This window comes from Coturnix japonica, chromosome 1, assembly GCF_001577835.2.
Source record: "Coturnix japonica isolate 7356 chromosome 1, Coturnix japonica 2.1, whole genome shotgun sequence".
Classification (NCBI taxonomy): domain Eukaryota; kingdom Metazoa; phylum Chordata; class Aves; order Galliformes; family Phasianidae; genus Coturnix; species Coturnix japonica.
The window spans coordinates 27,545,540-27,565,063 of NC_029516.1; the positions used below are offsets into that span (position 1 = coordinate 27,545,540).

The 19,524-nt window shown below is 37.2% G+C and overlaps 1 protein-coding gene across 1 annotated transcript in view; it reads right to left on the minus strand.

Annotated features, from left to right (window-relative positions):
* Positions 1-19,524, minus strand: part of NELL2 (neural EGFL like 2) — a 139,831-nt gene that overhangs the window by 43,861 nt on the left and 76,446 nt on the right. The window contains exon 13 of the mRNA XM_015854888.2: positions 16,813-16,938. Coding sequence (XP_015710374.1) covers positions 16,813-16,938 — 126 coding nt within the window. The remainder of the gene's footprint in view (positions 1-16,812; positions 16,939-19,524) is intronic.

Here is a 19,524-nt window from a genome sequence, read left to right on the forward strand (position 1 = left end):
AATAGATAGAGTCCAATCCAACAGTAGAAAGGAATTATTATGACTAAATTACATCTCATACTTGTGGGTAAAGAATATAATTCTGTCAGTTTTCTCAAACTATTCCATACCAGCATTGGAAAATAAGCACTTGAGGCATAGAAATTCATAGAAGTTCCCACACATGTAAATAAAATACACTTCTCCACTTGTAATCTTGTAACACCATGCAACAGATATCCATTTTTAAGTGAGGAACGTGTGGTTTAAATTAAAATCTTTTAAGTAAACAATATTTTAAGTATTTTCTCCTCATGCTATCTCTGAATTCTGGAACTCAAATTACTTTTTGTCACCTGTCTCCTTTGCATTGATTCAGTACAAATCTATGGTGGTGATCAACTGACAATTGGATGTGGCAGTGAAAGTGACAACAGACAACAGATGCCTCACTTGAGTTATCAGCACCCAACACACTTAAATGCCCACTTACAGTTTATCTTAATTACAAGCTCTTTTCCTCGTATAATTAATGTACAAGACAAAAATCAGTATTAATTATATAGGCAGTTTGGAAGACGTATTCCATTAGGAACCATAGAGAAATGACAGATGGTTAATTTCCTCAAAGACCACATATTAGACAATTTAAGCTCTAATTAGCAAGGTTACTTGTCTTAGTATATGCATAGTATTTTCAATGAGCAAATAGCGTAAAATTATTAATGATTATGCTACAATTTCCATATATTTAAGACACATTTTTATATTTCTCAACTTTAATATTTCCCAATTCATTTTTCTATGGGCATTTCCTAATTCAAATGCAAGATGGAACCCAAACTTTAATCACTCACAATTGCCATCATATTCTTTATCTTTAGTTAACACAGAACTCATTAATCATTAATTAATGACCACCAGCAGCTGTCCTTTGTTCAAGCTGTGGATATGAAAATCCATGTCTCCCCACAATAGCCAGTTCATTGCTAATCTTGTTACTTCATTGATTTTCACATTCACCCACTCCCATATATTCATCCTTCTCTTGGTTTTCATTTTCTTTCTTCAGTGCAGGCATAAACAACTATTTTTCATAAATCTATGCCTGGAATTTTCCTTTTTTTTTTTTTTTAATCTTAATGACGTTGATAGTAAAAATAGCTGTAGGATAGCATGTTCTATTCTCAAGGTCTGTTTAGAGATCATCTTCCTTTCTGAAATGCTGCTTCTGTCTGTAATTACTTAGCCCATTGTTGTTCTTTGGGGAGAACAGCTGTCATCATCTTATCCAGATGTCTACTGCTCTCTTTTATATACTAATGTATTTACTTATTCTATATTTGCTTTTAAGCTGATAAAAAACATAAATCAAGATAACCGCAACAAAATCTTAGGAAGAAACTGAGGGTACAGTCAAAATCCAGTTATTCTTTTAATATCCACTACAAAAAAGGCTCCAGGACTGTGCTGCATTTATACCATAAAGGGGAGCCTATATTATTAACTGTTGCTGACTAAGGGTTAAACACAGCTGAAAAACACTTGAACAAGAGAAAGCACAAACCCATTCTCCTTGCATCTCCCTCTGAGGTTAGGAGTGTTTTGCAGAAAGCTCTGAAGTGGTTGTGGCACTGAGGAGACCAGAAACAGGTAGGGACTGAGCTGGTACTTTGGTGTTTCATATGTACAACTTGAACTATTCAGTTTAAGTGCTGTCAGAGCTGTCGTTTGAATGAAATTAGAATTGTCGGACACTGGTTTATGTAAAAGTGGTTCTGCACAAAAGGATCCCAAAACTGATGATTTTCTGGTTGAGATTTTGTTCAAGGACTTTATGGGTGTCACACAGAGAAAAGGAGACCATAAGAAGCATTTTAAAATGATGATACATAGCTGGATTAGACTATGGAAGGAATCTGCATACGCTGAAGTTGGATGCTTATAGCAATTGAAAGGATCAGCTAAACTATACCATGATGTCAGACTTGGCTTGCAAACTGCTTTGATTGTGTGATTAACTAATTACCTCTTTAAATACCTTGATATTATCTTTATGCTTAATATGTTTCACAAAGAGAAATCCTGACACTGAATGTAATAATGAGATCCAACCCTGAAACATCTCCCACTTCCAATCACTTGTGTTTGAAAACATACTTTAAGAATACTTTCCATTTTACGTCTTATTTCACAGCTCATCTAAAGAAAACTATTTCACACATCAAAGTCTGCAAGGAGCTTAGGTGCTTTTTCTTACTCAGACTTAAAGACTTAATCTTCCTTCCAAGATATTATGCAGTTGTTCTTTGTACAAAATTTATTTGGGCTTTTTTTTTTTTTTTTTTTTTCCTTTGTTTTGTTTTGTATTTTGGGCTCTGGGCTCTGGGTTTTCCTCCCAGACTGAAGAAATGTGAAACTCTTAGCTGTAAGTCCTTTCAAATTGCCCACTAGTGGTAAATCCAATAACATATTTTATAGCTCCAATCAGGGTACAAAGTCCCTTAAGACTTAACTTGAGAAGCCCAGCAGGCAGACTGAATGTTGGTCCATCCCTTCCTTCCTGTAATATCTATTCATCATGTAATCAGTGCTGAGATCTCCTGGAACAAAGTCATTTTCAGTCCCCGCCACAATGGGCAATTTGATGGCTAAAATACATCTTTCCAGGACTAATATTACTCCCTCCATCTTTCCCCGCCACGTTTTAACAAATTATTTAAACCTTTTAAAACCCAGTTAAATTTCTTCATCCTGTACTATAATAATGACTTCTAGTTTTGTGGAGCAAAATGTATTTTTGCAAAATACTCACACTCTTCTCACAGCAGGTTCTATTGTAAAATTAGTCGGTATTACTTCACACAGCAGTCTGTGAATTTTTGCACTTTTCAACAAGTTAGGCAAAGGAAATATATTGAAGAATATTTAGTATGACAGCCAAAGTAAAGTAAGCTTTAATTTATCTCCTGCTTCCTCCATGTCTGCCATTTTGTATATTCCTTCTTGAACAGAAAAATTTAAGGGAAGGATTTTCCAAATAACTTAGCATAAGCCTTTCTCCCCTAAAGGAAAATCTGTAACTCCCACTGATTTCAGTGGTAAAACTGTAATGTAAATGCAGAATAATTTTGAAAATCCCACCTAAAGAGATTTCAGTCTAGACATAAGATCTGTGACCTTGTCAGATGCTTCTTTTTTGCTGTAATTCAAACTGATCTTTTAATATCTTGTCTCTTTTATCACTGACATTTTAAAATAATGTTTCTGTGTTTTAAAAGAAATTTTATGTCTCATTTCATGAGATGTTTCTCCATACATTCTTCTTTTAATTTTTTTATTTATTTTAATGTTGCTAAAGGTATTATGTTTTCCAGGGTAAATCTTTTCAAATTCCAACTTGTATTGCACACTAAACATCCTACATACTTACAACAAACTGATGCTTTCAAAATCTTCTATTATGCTGTCAAAAGTGTCAATGATGGCAAATTCTGCATCTAAAGTACACCTCCCTATTTTATTACTAGTATAACTGCCAGACTGGAACTATAAGTATCTTACTGCAATTTCCTCAGCCAAAAAAAATAAAAAGAAGTTTGTTTTACTTCTTACCACCCTAATACTAACCTTTTTCATTTACTGTTTCCCTACTTAAGGGCTCTGCATTATGCAAATATGACGCCAGCAACAGATACTTGTATTGGACACTTGGCCTCCATGCTACACATATTTCTGTTGTACAAATAAAGCAGAGAATTGTCTCTCAGACTTGCTGCTGAAGTTCGTAACTTGCTGTCTGTACTTGGATTTTGCAAGTAACTTGCAGACCATATAAATAACCAAAGGGCCCCACAAAACTGCTGAGTAACACTATTTTTTGTCAGTAAGAGATAGCCGAGGGATGGATATGCAATGGGACAGCAGAAGGATGTCTAAGGAATCAAGTACCATTCAGAGTTGGACTCATGAACTAAAAACGTAGCCAGAGCTCTCTGGAGACAGGTAGCGGTCCCTTTTCCATTCTTTCAGGGATATCATGTCCAGAGTTTGTTAACTCATTTTCCAGAGGGTTCTTTGGAAATTACAATAACAACCTACACTACTTTTATCATGGACAGTGTTTGTCAGGTGAAGAAAATGGAAGGAAGTGCTGGAAGAAATGCTGCTGTTGCTTTGATCCTGATCCCTTCTTCTTGATCAACCTATGTAACCATGAAATTGGGAAACAAATGGTTTTTATATCCTTTTATACAGCAGAGAGAGTTCTCAATGCATGAGTTAGTTCACTTCCTTTCCCTGGAGGTGCTGTGACACAGACATTCAGGTGACTCACTGGACGTCAAACAGGACAGTACTGTTTTTGCTAAGACACCTGTAGTGGTTGAGCTCAATGGGGAATAGGTTTTCCTTCAGTGTTGCTCTCTGAACTGGAGAAAGAGTTCTCTACTTAAAAACGAGGACAAACATATGCTGAAGCAGTGACAAAGCAGAATGTTACTGATGTTTTGATTCCAGGTCACCCCTGATACTGTTTCTAGTGAAGGTTCTGATTCTCCCTTGGGCAGATCCTCCTTGGCAGTTAAGTAGGTGCACCAAAACAGTATACCAAACACATCTATCACAACTACTGCAGCTAAGAAACCTTCCCTGGAAATAAGACACTTGGAAATTAATACATACAATAAAGCAAGCCCTGACCAGATATTCCATTTGCTCGATACTGCAACCTGAGTTGCCAGAATGAGCTTACCTTTGTAATCCTACCTCTTCCACATACCCCCTGTTCGAAGAAATTAGAATTTAAGTTGAGATACTGTGTGGAGCACCTCAAAATAATATGAAGCTCATCCCTGGAAGGTTATACTAAGTTAATAGTACACCTCAGCTACTCCTGGCCAACTGGAGTAACTGGGCAGATGAAAATCAAACACAATCTCTACTTCCCAAACAATAAAACTACATATACAGAAGTTAAGCTGAATTCTGCATCCATTTCCATGCTCTAAAGAGCTAAGAAAAAAAGTAATCAAGACTTACTTAACATGTGTACATCCCAAACTTATTAAAAACACAGATAAATTATGAAAAGGGATTATTCTTGATGAACATCCACTTCTCCAAAAATCAGTCCTCGTATCTTAAAAAGATCTGACCATTCTATGCTCACTTTGAAAAATGTAAAGCCTTTAGCTTTTATTTTTTTTAAACACACCATCACTGAAAGGTTCTATAATTTTCCAAACCCTGAACATCAAAGTTAATATTGTGTGACAGCTGCTATGTTCCAAACTCATGACATTTAGTGGTCTGTAACAGGGTAAATGACACAATTACCTCCTGTAATTACTGTTGCTAACAATATATTTTCCCTGATGATTGGTCTCTGTGACTCAGAGCTGCTTATCTTTGTCAGTCCAGTCCAAATCTCTGTTTCTATGTGACTTGGACATTAACTTAGTAGGTATTTACAAATTAGTTCCAATATCTGCCAAGACAGATATTTGGGATAGTATAAATTCATCATTTACTGCATGGTTAAGCAGTCCAGCACTTTAACATTATTTTGTATTAGAAAATAAGCATTTTAATGAAATACTGTTTCTCATTTAAATCTAGTCACTGCTATTATTAATATGTTGGAAGGGAAACATGCTGGAACAAGTAAACAAAATGAAGGACTAAAATGCAAATAAATATATTCATCTTAAAAAACAAACAAACAAACAAAACTCTTATTCATGAAGAAAAACATGAGATTGAAATACAAAGATTCTTAATTCTCATTGCCTTTCCATAGCAATTTTAAAGAGTACCTAGAGAAGACACTGTTGTCTTTTGACTTAAATCAGTATAAGTTGCAGATCAATCAAATTAGCTGACAGCAAATGTTTTTATGAAATATCTCTCACTTCTAATGTATAGAATACATACAATTCTTTGTTCTGTCTCTCCAATACCTATGAAGATGTTTAACGATCATAGCACTTAGGGACAGTATGAGACAGTCTTTGTAAGATGGTGTGGATGCTTTTCAGAAAAATATAGAAAAACTTGTACAAAAGCTCCAGAAACCCTTTAGGTAGAATAGCCTCCTATTTTATTTTCAACCTTGTTGGAAGAGCTATCAGTTCCCAAGAAAAAACACCAAGACTTTCAAATTTTTCACTGATTTGATGGAGAAAAGCATCAATTTTTCACACTAAATATAAATTGTAAAGGGCATTGATTTTAGGAAAGTTGATTATCATTTCTTGTTTTAATTTTTTTTGCTCAAACTTGAAGATGCCTCAAAACCACAAGTATTTTCAAAAAACACAAATATACAAAATGAAATGAGCAAAACAGAATATTTCTGTATATTGAGAATGTCTTCAGAAAAAAATATCAAGCATCTTCTGTAGACACATTATTTTAAACACTCTGCCTCACTGTATGTATTTTCACTACAAAAAGTGAAATTTCACCTGAATGCTTCAGCATTGTGTTACACTGGAGCACACAGTAAATGACAGTGCTCCCTTTTGTATCAACATAACTTTTCAAATAAATGATGATGACTTGGCCAGTCTTTCTCAGGGCATCACCTGAGCAAAGGCCTAAGAATATATATATCTCAGGAGATAGTATTTGATACCTCTTGTTGACCTACACTTCCTGACTGCCACAAGGAGGTCCTGCCATTACCTCTTTCTTCCTTTCAATTGGGAAAGCTGGTAAACACAGAGAAGATTCTGGAACTGAAATTTTAGTTAGAAAATGAAGAGTAGAAAAAGCACCAATAAGCTTTCATGGTATGAATTTGTTCAGGAGCAGTCACAGCCTGGCTGCAAATTTCCATGTGGATCAGAAGTAAAAAGCAAAAGTTAAAAACACAGGCCTTTCTTTGGGACCATTCAGAAGTACACCAGCACCAGAAGAGTCAATGAAATGAATAAGCCCAATATCTTTACCTTGTGTACCAAGGTATTCCAGGGTGCATTTCATAAAAAAAATTGTGTGCAAAGAAGGACTAGCAAGTAAGAAGTTTGTGCTGTGGTTGAAAGGTTTGTACCACGCAGGTAAGCAAAGCCAGTCCTCAAGCACATGGCTGGAATAGAGGATTGTAACCTAAAAATCCAAAATCTTTTGGCTGCTAATTTGAAGACACAGTTTGATGCAGCAAAATAGATAGACCTGTTCTTGTAAGTCAAAAATCACAAGTCTGAAAGACTAACACCAGTGAATATTATTGATAAAAAAGTATCCAAGAGACCCAGGCAGGATTTGTAACCAATGATGACTAATATCAAGTCACAGTGACTTTATGAATTTACTGACTGCATTAAACACAAGTTAAGGAAATAATTTGTCATATAGCATAGAGCATGTTGATCTCAAAAGATTTCAAGAAAAAGCAAAAGGCACAAGTTGATTCAGGAATCTCTGATTATAAACATGTACATATACATACATGGCTATATTGATTTTGATTGTAGATGTGTTGAATGTGAATGACTACATCATAAACAAATAATTTAAATAACTCCACTGCTTCTTTTCAAAAGCTACCTTTCTCCCACCCCTCACTAGCCTGGGCTAGAGTTCCCGTGAGATCAGGCTAAGCTCTCCCACCATGAGCCAGTCACCAGCTGGCTCAGACACAGTAAATGCAAGCCATCAAACTGCCTTCACTTCTGACTCTCTCAATGACATGACAGTATCAGACTCCCTTCTCCTGAGCCAGAAAGATCTTTGCAACTTCAAAGAAACTGCCTGTGGAGTTCCCTTATCTTTGCAGTCTATCTTTCACAGTTTGTGATTATCATGCAAAAATATGAATAATTTCTGTAAAAGAATTAATGATCTGATATTGAAGATTACACGCTCATTTATTTGTCAATTGAATATGTTTTCTTTTTTATTGACTCAAATTTTATTCTACCAAAGGCCCTTTAAAGTGTGTTGGGTTTTGATCAGCTAAGAAATCAATCCTGCCGTTAATTGCTTAGCCAGATGTACAGTGGCTATGAACTAGGTCAGTAACCAAGGAGGAAATGAGACCTAAAGAGTATCCTCTTAGAAGAAAAAAGTTTCAAATCAAAACAGCCTCAAAATTAAGTTGTCAGTGATAACCTGATCCAATGCAAGTAAAGCCAAATATTCTTTGTATAAGATATAGCAGATATATAAAAATGACTTCTGTTGTTATCTAAGTAATGCAGTAGCAAAGCAACAAGCTCAGTCTGAATGATCACTCCTCTATTAGCTTTGTGAATTATCTCACAACTAGAAAGCGGATATTGTACAACATAGGAGAGAATTTATCCTGAAAGAGGATTGAGAGTCTGAGGATTAGTGTGGGCTGACATACGGTAAAACAGAATGGAAACTGTACCGAGTAAAGGAAATCAGAGGCAAATGAGTTTTGAGCTGAAAATGCTCTGTACATACAAGCTGACTTCTAGAGTGTTTATTGCTAACAGCAACCATGACAGTATGGCAAGACACCATCAGCATAGTGAGTTTGGGATTACACCATTTCATAATGCATGTTTGTTCATTCTACTTTTAATATAACTTGGGGGAGAATCACCAAAATCAGAGATGGAAAAGGCAGATGGTTCATCTAACATCATTATAAATCCAGAGCTCCTCATCATATTTTCTCTAAGGCATTTCCTTACTCAAGCCACTGAATGCCACTACAGAGATATTATAAGGAGTCATTGTCAGTATGCTTCATTATTTCTCTATCTCTTGCATCATACTGTACAATTATTCTTAGCCTTTTTTTAAGCAGGGCCAGTGAGTTCAGCTGTTATACAAGCTGAAGAACTTAAGGAAAACTCAAAATGTTGCTGACCTCATCAAAGTGAAGGAAAAAAATCCAGCAAAAAACAGTTTATTTTCATAATGCCTCATAATACTATATTTTCAAATAATAACGTCAGTATACTATATGACTGATCTGAGATCACAGACATTTTTAAACTTCTTTGCAGCAGTGAAGGGTTTACAGCAGTGTTGAATAAAGTTGCATCTTGTAGCCATATTTAGTCACTTATTAACATGTGGCCTCATTTACCAATGTACTAAGCACTATCAGCTCCTATTATCTCTGCAATGACTTGTGGATGCTCTTACGTGTGTGGAAAAGTAGGCCATTTTTATACCATTAATTAAGGATGAGTGTGCAGCTCTAAAACAAAAGCTGGATGACTTAATTGAAGCCTGGATTACATCAGTCCCCTATTAGTTTTCATCCCAGCCAATTACACAAATCTTACAAGAAGGGGTTGCAGGTGCTAAAACATAGCCCACATTCCCCACACATAGGCTAGATTTTATTTTGCATTGTAACTAAGGACAAACATTCTCTTTCAGCTTCCCAGAATTCATTCATGGGAAATGAAATGTAGAGTTAGAACACAAATAACTAAAAATGCATGATACTTAACTGGATCTGCAACTTTTCTTGAGTATCTGGAAGAAAAATCTGGGCAGTACAACAGAGGTTTCCTCAAGTATCTCTGCCATTGAGCACTGTTTCTTCTGTACAATATAGGATGTGCTTTCCCTCACTGTTTATGACCCAAAGAACTGATGTATTTACAAGTCAAAAATAAACCAATGAAATCTGCATGGAATCCCACAGCAAATGCAGACTTATGAACTTCATTTCTAAATGTCAAGCAAAATCATTTATCTGAAGAGTGTCAGAGTACCAAGGTAATTAAAAAAAAAAAAGTAGTGTATACATTCCCCTGATAAAAATAGCTGTATTTAGCAAGAATAGGAGGGGAGCAACCAGGCTGGCAGCAAAACCTCTGATAGCCTTGAATCATAAACAGTATTTGACCTGTGCTATCTCAGCCAAATCACAGGCCTCTGTTGGGTTTAGCAGCTGAGCATCTGCACTCAGAGAATAACATGGAGACCATTAGCATAGTGAAGACCCCATCTCTGTTTTCTCAGAAGTATCCTTGTAAGATTTACACTGTTAACAAAAAAATTAATGAAGAAAAAAGAGAGAGGACCCAATCTTTTGCTTTCTCAACAATAACAGCAACAACTAACAGACAAACAGATCTGCATATACTCTGGCTGAGAGGACAGTTAAAATCAAGCATTGGTGCATGTAAAGCAGGTTTTGTATGAGGTGTATGAGACTAATATTGAGACTTCAAAAGATAGGCAGAAGATAAACCTTCAAAGGTAACTCCAATTTCTGCTAAGGATTATATTTTTAATACTTTGTGTTCAAAAGCAATGGAGGAAATATGGCAGTTCTAAAAGAAACTCTTTCATTTGCTGAAGAATAGCATTAGCCCATCATCCTCTGACCCAGACCAAGCACAGACACCGGAAAATTAAAGATGTTTCTTACAACATATGAACTCAAAAAAAAAACATGTGTCAGTGCTTCACAAAATACCAAGCCAGCAGGCATCCTCCTTAAGTGGAGACATCACCCAAATAGCCCTTAGAAGTTCTCTCTCTCCCCATAGCAGGTGGGGTCAATCTCTAGGAGTAGCAAGGACTATCACCTTACTGACCTTACAAATGGAACAGAACTATTGGTGAAGAACATTCATAATGACCTTCCCCTAGAACTTCATTAGCTTATCCACTGGCATTAGCAGAAAATCAGGTAGATGTATGGTTTTCAACTATCTACATAAATGGAACTAAATCTTAGGAGGGCTTAGAAGGGACACAGATTTGACTACTGTGGACAAAGCAAACATAAAATAAATCACAGCAGTGTGGCCAGTGAGAAAAACAGAGTGAGAAAACAAAAATGGCTGCATCAGGCGAAGAAAGCACAGAGATAGGTGAGATAACATCATATGCATGAGAACCAATCAGGTTAAACGTGACAAGCCCTTGTCTATGCGTTATGACCAGCTGTCTTCTTTTCAAAAGCGTCCCATAATATTAAGGGTGTAGTCTGTGGGTCAGACATAAAAAATAACTGGAACAGTACTGATCACCAATCCACAGTGATGCAAGTCTTTCCTCTGCCCTTTCCCCTTCATTACACTCCTGAAGACATTACCAGTTAGCATTACTGTTACCACAATTCCTACTTTTTGTACACTCATCATCATTATGCAGCTAACAGTGGAGTTTTCTCCTTAAATCTTCCCCATATGCCAAGTCAATCTCCCCAGACCGTTAATTATTTTAACGCTGTTCTTGGAATTTCTTCCAATCTGCAACAGACTTGTGATTTAATTTGATTTGGAAAATATGCAGAGTTGCCAGTATTCCAATGAATGAACATTTCAGGTGTCGCTTAATGCTACCACCACGATTCTTGGCAATTTTTGCAGCAGCAATTATCAGACTTCAGTTTACTGAGAGAGGCTACTGAAAAATAAATAAATAAACAAACAAACACTGAATGCATTGACAGCATTTTAGGAGAAATGCTGTTGGAAAATCTCTGAAACACACAAATAAATTAAATATAGTGGGGGGGTGGAGGGAACAGCTAGTGAGTTACCGCTGGATAGACCCAGTTAAAGCCCAATAGATCCAACAAATGTTGCACCGCTTTCAGTAGGTCATGTCATTTGACATCTCACACAGATCACATGTATAGGGAGTCATGGAAGACTTACAATCTGAAAGTCTCTGCCCTGAAGCCTACAGAGATTCCCAATGCCTCTCTAGCTGCTACCACTGAGCATAAAGCATGGAGCAGCCCATTTGGAGGCACTTAAAATGCCCTGCCTTCTCCATACTTCCCCATCCTCTGCCATGGGAGCTCCCACCCATAGGAGAGGCAAAGAGCCCACAGATGCACCAATTAATCATAGAGTTATAAAACTGTTCAGGTTGGAAAAGACCTTAAAGATCATTACGTCCAATCACAACCTAACCATGCTACCCTAACAACGCTCCACTACATCATGTCCCTGAGCACCACATTCAAACAGTTTTTAAACACATCCAGGGATGGTGACTCAACCACCTCCCTGGGGAGCCTATTCCGGTGCTTAACAGACCTTTCTGTAAAGAAGTGTCCCCTGATATACAACCTAAACTTACTCTGGTGCAACTTCCACAAGAATCACTTTCCACACTGGTTGGGAAGTGGAATAAAGAAGAGAATAGGTGCCTCATGTGACTGCACAGAAATGGAGCCTTACAAATTGTCCAGGGCTTGGAAAATCCATTAATTCTCTGGGTGAAGGCATACATCTTTCTCTGTCTTACTGTGATCTAAGGAGTATGTTGCACTGATTCCCACAGGGTTTTCTTTCTTCTGCTCCATTTTGATGGGTTACTTAGGTAAGTGTTCCCAAGACAGTTTAGTTTATTTAGGAAACTAACAACTTGTGCTTGGACTAAATATGATTAAACATCCTCTGAAGACTGTAAGAATTCCTCACTGCTAGAAACAAAGTGTGAACTTCACCTGGAGTTTAGCAACATGCTGCTGCATCTCCAAATGCAATTATGGTTTAACAGCACGGTCCCTCATCTCTCATTTCCTAACTTCTCCCTTTTTCAGTTAAATAAAAATAAATGGTGCAGGAAGATTGTGTTCAGAGCATTGCTACCCACTGTGGATTACACTACAACACCAGAGGTGGCCATCTGCACCCTTATGCTCAGAAAGAAAACTCTTGTGTTTTTTTTCAAGCCAAGAAAACAGCTTGTGCATTTTCATAACCCCAGACAGAGTAAGGATGCCAGTATTACTATCCCAGAAAAATACTAAGGCATTTAAGTTTAATCATATACACCAGTGATGGTACCACATGCTGCTACACACATAAACTATCCCAGCAGAGCACTGTGCCATTTTCTGCCTGCCTTCCCCAGTGCAATGCCATAACACTTCAGGTTCTGTGAAGCAAAGTGGATGGGGAATGAGACAATATGAAATCAGGGAAAGCATGGTAGCCCAGGGCATATTTTTTATGCCTTTAATTTGCAGTTCGTGCACCCATTTGGCATATTAGTGCAACTTAGGACTCATCTCCCCTTCTCATAGCCTTGATTGATTTCTGAACATAAAATCAGCCATGAACAAGAGACTTCTGTGTAAATACGGTTGTGACTAACTCAATCTAACCCTGTGAAACTTGCTTCCAAGATGAATACAAATAACAAAAAATCTGAAATTGATGTCTTCATTACATCCTTTGTTGTGAAAATCATAATGTAATTCAGATCTATTGTAAAACTTGCAATAAAGATGCCATGAAAAAAGACACTGGAGCTGCTTTGGAAACAGCAATATGCTGCCTAAATCAGTCCTTTGTGCGCAGGGCTCTGACAGAGACAGATAGCACAGATTTCTTTTCAAATGTCTCATGTAGGAGAAAAAACCTTAAATGCCACTGATTTTACGTCTCTCTTCCATTTCGATCAATGACTGATAAATTACATATGCAGGCATGCGTGCATCAGCATGGAACAATAAGGCACCATGTTAGTCTGCCAGCAAGCTGTGAGGACGTCGCTCACATCACAACCTGCCTCATCAAGGTTCAGCTGTATCTTCCTATGCTTCAGCAATCCTGTGTGCACGACACATTAATTCTAAGCTAAAAGCGTCTTATTCCTACTTAATAACATTCCCAATAATGTGCTAGCAAATCTTAGGTCCAGCTTGCAGCAAGCCAGGTATTTCATGCACAGCTACAGTTACACAACTGGGTTTGATCACACAGTATTACAAGAAACAGTGTGATCTGAAATATATTTTAAAAATTGAGCATTTAGCAACACAGAAAGAAGTTGTTTACTCTATTCTTGTTGTTTCTGGACAGCATTAAAAATCTGTCTTCTTCAGCCAGCAAGTAAAACCTGGAATTGTCAGTATGGCAAATAGAGACTTGCCAAAAACTTAAAATTCTGTGGAAGAGAGTTTAGTTACAAACACTGGAAAAAGTCAAAATGCTTTGGAGTTTCTGTATGCAAGCACTGATACATTTGGGCAGAACTGTAGATTTATGCAATCACATCAACTCCAATCTTTGAGCCTGGGCTTTCTGTAGATGCTTATAGTATTCTTGTAGTACCAAGGGATCCCTAGGACATGCAGGACTGACTTTGCATATAAGAAACATCTGTGTGAGGTTTCTACAGCATAGTTCTCATGGGTAGGTGACATCAGGCATCCTCATATACCCTTCCATAGCAGCTGATAGCTGATGCTATCAAAGCTGACGCTTTCAGGTATCATGAGGAAAACAGAAAGGAGCAATGCAGATGTTATGTCCTACAACACTTTCTCCACAAATTATATAAAACAAAGGCTATCTGATGGTATGAACATAAAGATATTTTGCATATCAGTGTTTGAATAGGTTTTAAAATTCTATTCCTTTACAGACATGTTTTCCACTTTTCATTTTTGCCAGATGTAAGCATCAGTGCTTTGTACCAACTAAGGAATACATCAACTGTGCAGTGCAGCTTCTATAGTAAACCTGACAAATAGAATAAAAAACCCAGACGAATATTGTTTGGACAGTGCAAAGCCTTAATTTTGAAGATACACTGAGTTAATTAGGTCACTCTTCCAAAATGTTTTAAAATATCTCCTTAATTTGCAAACGTATCTTTTTGGTCTATCATGATTATTTTTTTCCTTACTGATTGACTGTTGTGCCAGATAAAAAGGCTTGGTTTATGCCCTTAACTTCAGGAACTATCATCAGCATGGCAAAAAAAGAGAAGCTTAACCAGAATGATCTCCAGGTGACATGAGCTCACAATGTACAGGGAGCCGTGCTGGACACAGACAAGCTGGATCTGGAATCTAGAAGTAGCAAAGTTGCTTATTTCTACAGTCATAAAATGCAGTATAAAATTGATGGACTTACATGGAGCAAATGTGAGCAATGCAGGCTGAGATCCATAAAATACTTTACTGTCCCTGATTCTCTAAACAAAACCTGTATGGAAAATGATTTTCTTTCTCTAGTCTCAAGTTAACAGGATGCCAGTAAGGCTCCAGTCAAAAATAAAGACAAATAAAAAAGGGAAAAAAATAAAATAAAAAATGAAGCACAATGAGATTTCCTAGTAAACTATTTGCTGCAAGAATAAACACTGCTTATGAAAAATCAGTTATATCCAAATACAGCTGCCCAAACTGAAGCTGTTAAAATTTCATAGGATGGAAAAGTACTACCATTATCAACACAAACTCCTTCCCATTATCATTTTGCATGGATTTATTAACATGTAATGTCCTGTACTCATTGCTGTTATTAAATGGAGCTTTTGGTGGTTCTCATAACACAATAAATTTCTTCAGCAAAGACAATTTTAAGCAAGCTAGTAGCTTAAAACTTTTACAGACTCTATCTCAAAGCCACACCAACATGCACTCACTATTTGTCTTTGCTTTACCTCGGATTTATATTTGGTCAGATGGGTGCACACAAAAGTGTCATACATCTGGAGCTTTAATAGAGCCCCAAATCAGCAAAGAATATGCTGAAGGGTGAAAAAATCATGGCAGCCTTGCATACAAATATATACACTTGCCACTTGCCCCAGTGTTGTAAATATGCTCAACGCCATCTATGCAGATTAACACAGGCACAGAATGCCATTTACTGATCAAAGGAAATGACTTGAAAAATCTCCCATGTTTCACTCAATTTTTAAGACATTATTGACCTTTCATTTATTGCTGTTCAATGAAAATGTCATGCAAGATTCTCACAACTCTACGTATGTCACTAACAGACGAACACCTCCACTGGAGGTGGAACCAGCAAAAGTAAATGTATTGTGTGGCATACAGACTTAACTATCTTAGCTTGCTACTACTGGAAATTCGACAGCTGAATGGGCATAGCATCCCTCATGTTTGCCTCTCAGTATCCAGAACCCACTATAATTTAACTCCAAGGAAATCCTGGTTTCCACATCACAGCAAGTGGCGTTTTTCAGACTTACACAAAGCCACTGCACGACTTAAAGTTCATCCAACCTAGAGAGACTCAAGATTTGAAACCTTACAAACCTATTTCAGCTACTACCTCACTTCCTTTTGCATTAGATTATTCTGTTTGATCATAGGAAGTGTGGAGGAGAAATAATTCATCTTGCCAGCCATCAGGCAGATTCCAGTAGAATCTATTATTTGAAAATACAAAGCCTACCTCCACTTGGAATGGATGATATGCAATGGATTTCCAGCAAGTTTTCCACACACTGAATTGTCCAGAGTTTCTGAACTGATTTGTACTTCATAACAACATGTTTCAGCAAATAAGAGGAATATAGTGTTCAGAGCAATGAGAAATACATTTGCTATATTTATAGGCACCAAATGCTCCTGTGAAGTTGTTTACAATGGTTCATTTGGTCATTCACAAATGGATTGGCTCTGGTGTGGAAGACAGTTTTAAATATTCAGTTTTCATCCCATAACCATAAAATAACTTGCGATAAAAGAAAAGCAATGCCAACATCTAATATGCATCCAATCTAAACAGACTGAAGTCTGAAGAAGCATCATTTGTCTTCAGGTGGAGTTGTATTGGTATTCCATATGGAAACTGAGTACTCCCAAGTGCTACTTTTGGTCTCTTGTTTTTCAGCCTCCTCCCTTTAACTTTCTGTCAGTACCCAAGTCCATGAAGTCAGACAAACCTGACTTCTTTATAATTCCAGGCAAACAATGCAATGTACATAATCTGTAATAAAGTAATAGCTTTACCATACTATATTCTTGTCATTATTTCATTCCGTTTAATGTTTCACGTAGATATTTTGTAAATCTAACCAAGATTAACTTTAGAAGAAACATATAAGTGCTCCTAAACGCTACCACCCTGTTATTTCATTTTGCAAGCATATCCCTCTCACCTGTACATGAATAGTCATCAATGCGTATAAATCCTGTTTTGCAGATGCACATGAAGGATCCTGGTGTATTTACACACATGGTGTTCTCCCGACAGTAGTGCTGCCCCTCGGCACACTCATTGATATCTGTGAACAGGATAAAGAGGAAGATAAGTCAATTTCTACTGCATTATTTAATATAGTTCCATACCCCACTCCCGATGATAATGAGTTCCTTGACAAGCAATGTATTTTGGAAAGTTTTTTGCTTTCCACTTTTAAACAACTGCTTCAAGTGTTCAAACAACAGGAGCAGCATGAGCTTTCTGTGAACAGCTGTTAGTGGAGTTACAAAGGAGATTACAGTGGCTTGGATCTTTCTTGAGTCCTTTTGAAGTGCCCGTGCTGCTATTTCTGTGGTTTAAAGAAGAACAGAAAAAATAACTGGAGGCCCAAAACAGGAGACCAACTGCCTCAGCACAGTAGTGGTATCCATCACTGTATTGGTGTAGTCACTGCAGGTGCCAGTACAGAAACACACTACTGTGTATACCACATGCCTTGGAGCTAACAGGCACTGCTGTTTGGGAAGGACCTGTAAGGAATATGATAAGTTCTGCAAAGACACCAGAGATTATTAGAAGTTTATTATAGAGCTATGAAGTAGGCAATTAGTAACTTCATATATTTTACAAACTTTCTAATATATAAATGCGAGTGTGTGAATACATAAATACACAGATGCACATACAAACACCATATCTGAAAAGAACATGAAAGAATATGGTTTATTAAATAATGTGTGCTCTGATGGAGAAAAGATGCAACTTGATAAAAATATTTGTTGGGATGGAACACCTTCAGCACCATTAAGCTATAGAGGAAACTCCAGACATCAGTCACTGTAGTTATGGACTTCAAAACCTAATTGGTTTGGATACTCGCTTTGGCTACAAAATTAGTACTATTTATTGTGCTAGGCAATACTTCAGTGGTAAGACCGAGAAAACACCACAAATAACAAAGCAGCTTCTGCACACTATTTTTATGCAGCAAAGAATAAAAGTAATATTAATTTGGAAGCAATCAGTAACATGCTGTTCCCATAATAGCAATAATAAAGACAGCATTATTAACATGCTCTGTACATCTAGTTATATTGTCATGCAGTGTGTCTTGCAGTGTGTCACCGAATCTTACTAGAAAAGTATGTCACAAATCAAAGGGGTGTATTGTTGGCCGTGTTTTTTCCTGCTCATCAGTTTTAATTTGCTCCCTATTTTCAATGCTGTTTACAGCTTTCAGATTTGAAAATAAAATCTCCAGATGGAGAACAGTGTGGTGTTCCTGAGTTTGATGATAGTTCAAAGCAACAGGATGGATATATAAACTCAAATCAGAGTTGACTTCCTAAATGCCAACAATATTAATTCCTGTACTTTTCTCCTGTTTAGGTCATATGCTTTCCTTCCAAATCTTCCTCCTCATCCCAGCCTTTTAAAATCAATGGGTACTCACTCAGTGTACTCACTGACTGCTTTTACCTTTACATTTCCACCAGAAAATTTGCTTAACAGTACAAAAGAATGTGACACATTGACTACAAGTGATCCTGTTGTCATTTTTCAGTTTCATTCAGCTTCAGAAAACACTTCTGTTTTTCCCAGCATATACGGTCCCAGTTTCTCCGCCCAGTGCAAACATCCCAGGGACTCTACTGGAGTAGCTGGCAACAGATCACTAGAAGTCATGAAGCTGACAAGTGCTCAGCAGGGTGAAGCCAGGCTATTTTTTCACAAATCCAGTTCCCAAGAGATTCACAGCCAATAAACTTCAGCTGGTTTCCTTCCTTTCCCTGTAAGCTCTGTAGGCACGGAAGAATCGTGTACATACTGGTACTCATTTGGAAAAGCACTTGTCATTTTCACACACACACATAAATGCAAAAATAAATGTGCACTCAGAGCGAGCACAGTGAGCATAAAGAGGCAATGCATTTTTTGCAAATGAGCAAAGAAAGTGAAAGAGAGTGAAGCTATCACAAGTCTTCCACAGTGGGAGCTGTTTTGCACAGAAAGTGGAAAGTGGCCCAAACTGCTGAAATAGATACAGGTGCTCTGCAGAAAAGTAGATGTACAGTTCACACAAGCAGTTGGCAGCAACAGCACATGCCTCAGAAACTCCCACAAATGATGCAGCTCGTGGCTTTCACTTTCCCAGTTCTCAACTCCATATTAAATTAATGGTGTTGATTTATATTTAAGTAACAACATCAGTCTTTGAGTAATTAGGGGCCTTATGTTCTTTGATTCAACAGACTGCCTATGAGCCAGCTTTGACACCAGTGGAAAATTCTACTTAAAAATCCAAAGCCTCAAAAACATTAAATAGGACTTTCTGCGAACTGCATTAATGATTGCTTTGCTGGGTAAAAAGCCACAGGAGACCAAAAATGCTAATGGTTCAAACCTCCTAGTTTGGAAGTGTTCTAAATAAAAGCTTTCATTTTGCCAACGTACCATGTATTGAGGTTTTGCAAAATGTTTTATTTATAGTTGGATTTATTTCAAAGCTTTGCTTATTCACTTGTTATAACAACAACAAAACAATCAGGTTAACTTTGAATTGAAGTGCTTCATTCAAACCAAGCTGATTTCTTTTTCAAACTGATTTTTAAAGCTCACCAGAAAACAAAACACTTTCCCTGCCAGCTCTCTATAGTGCCCATGAAGA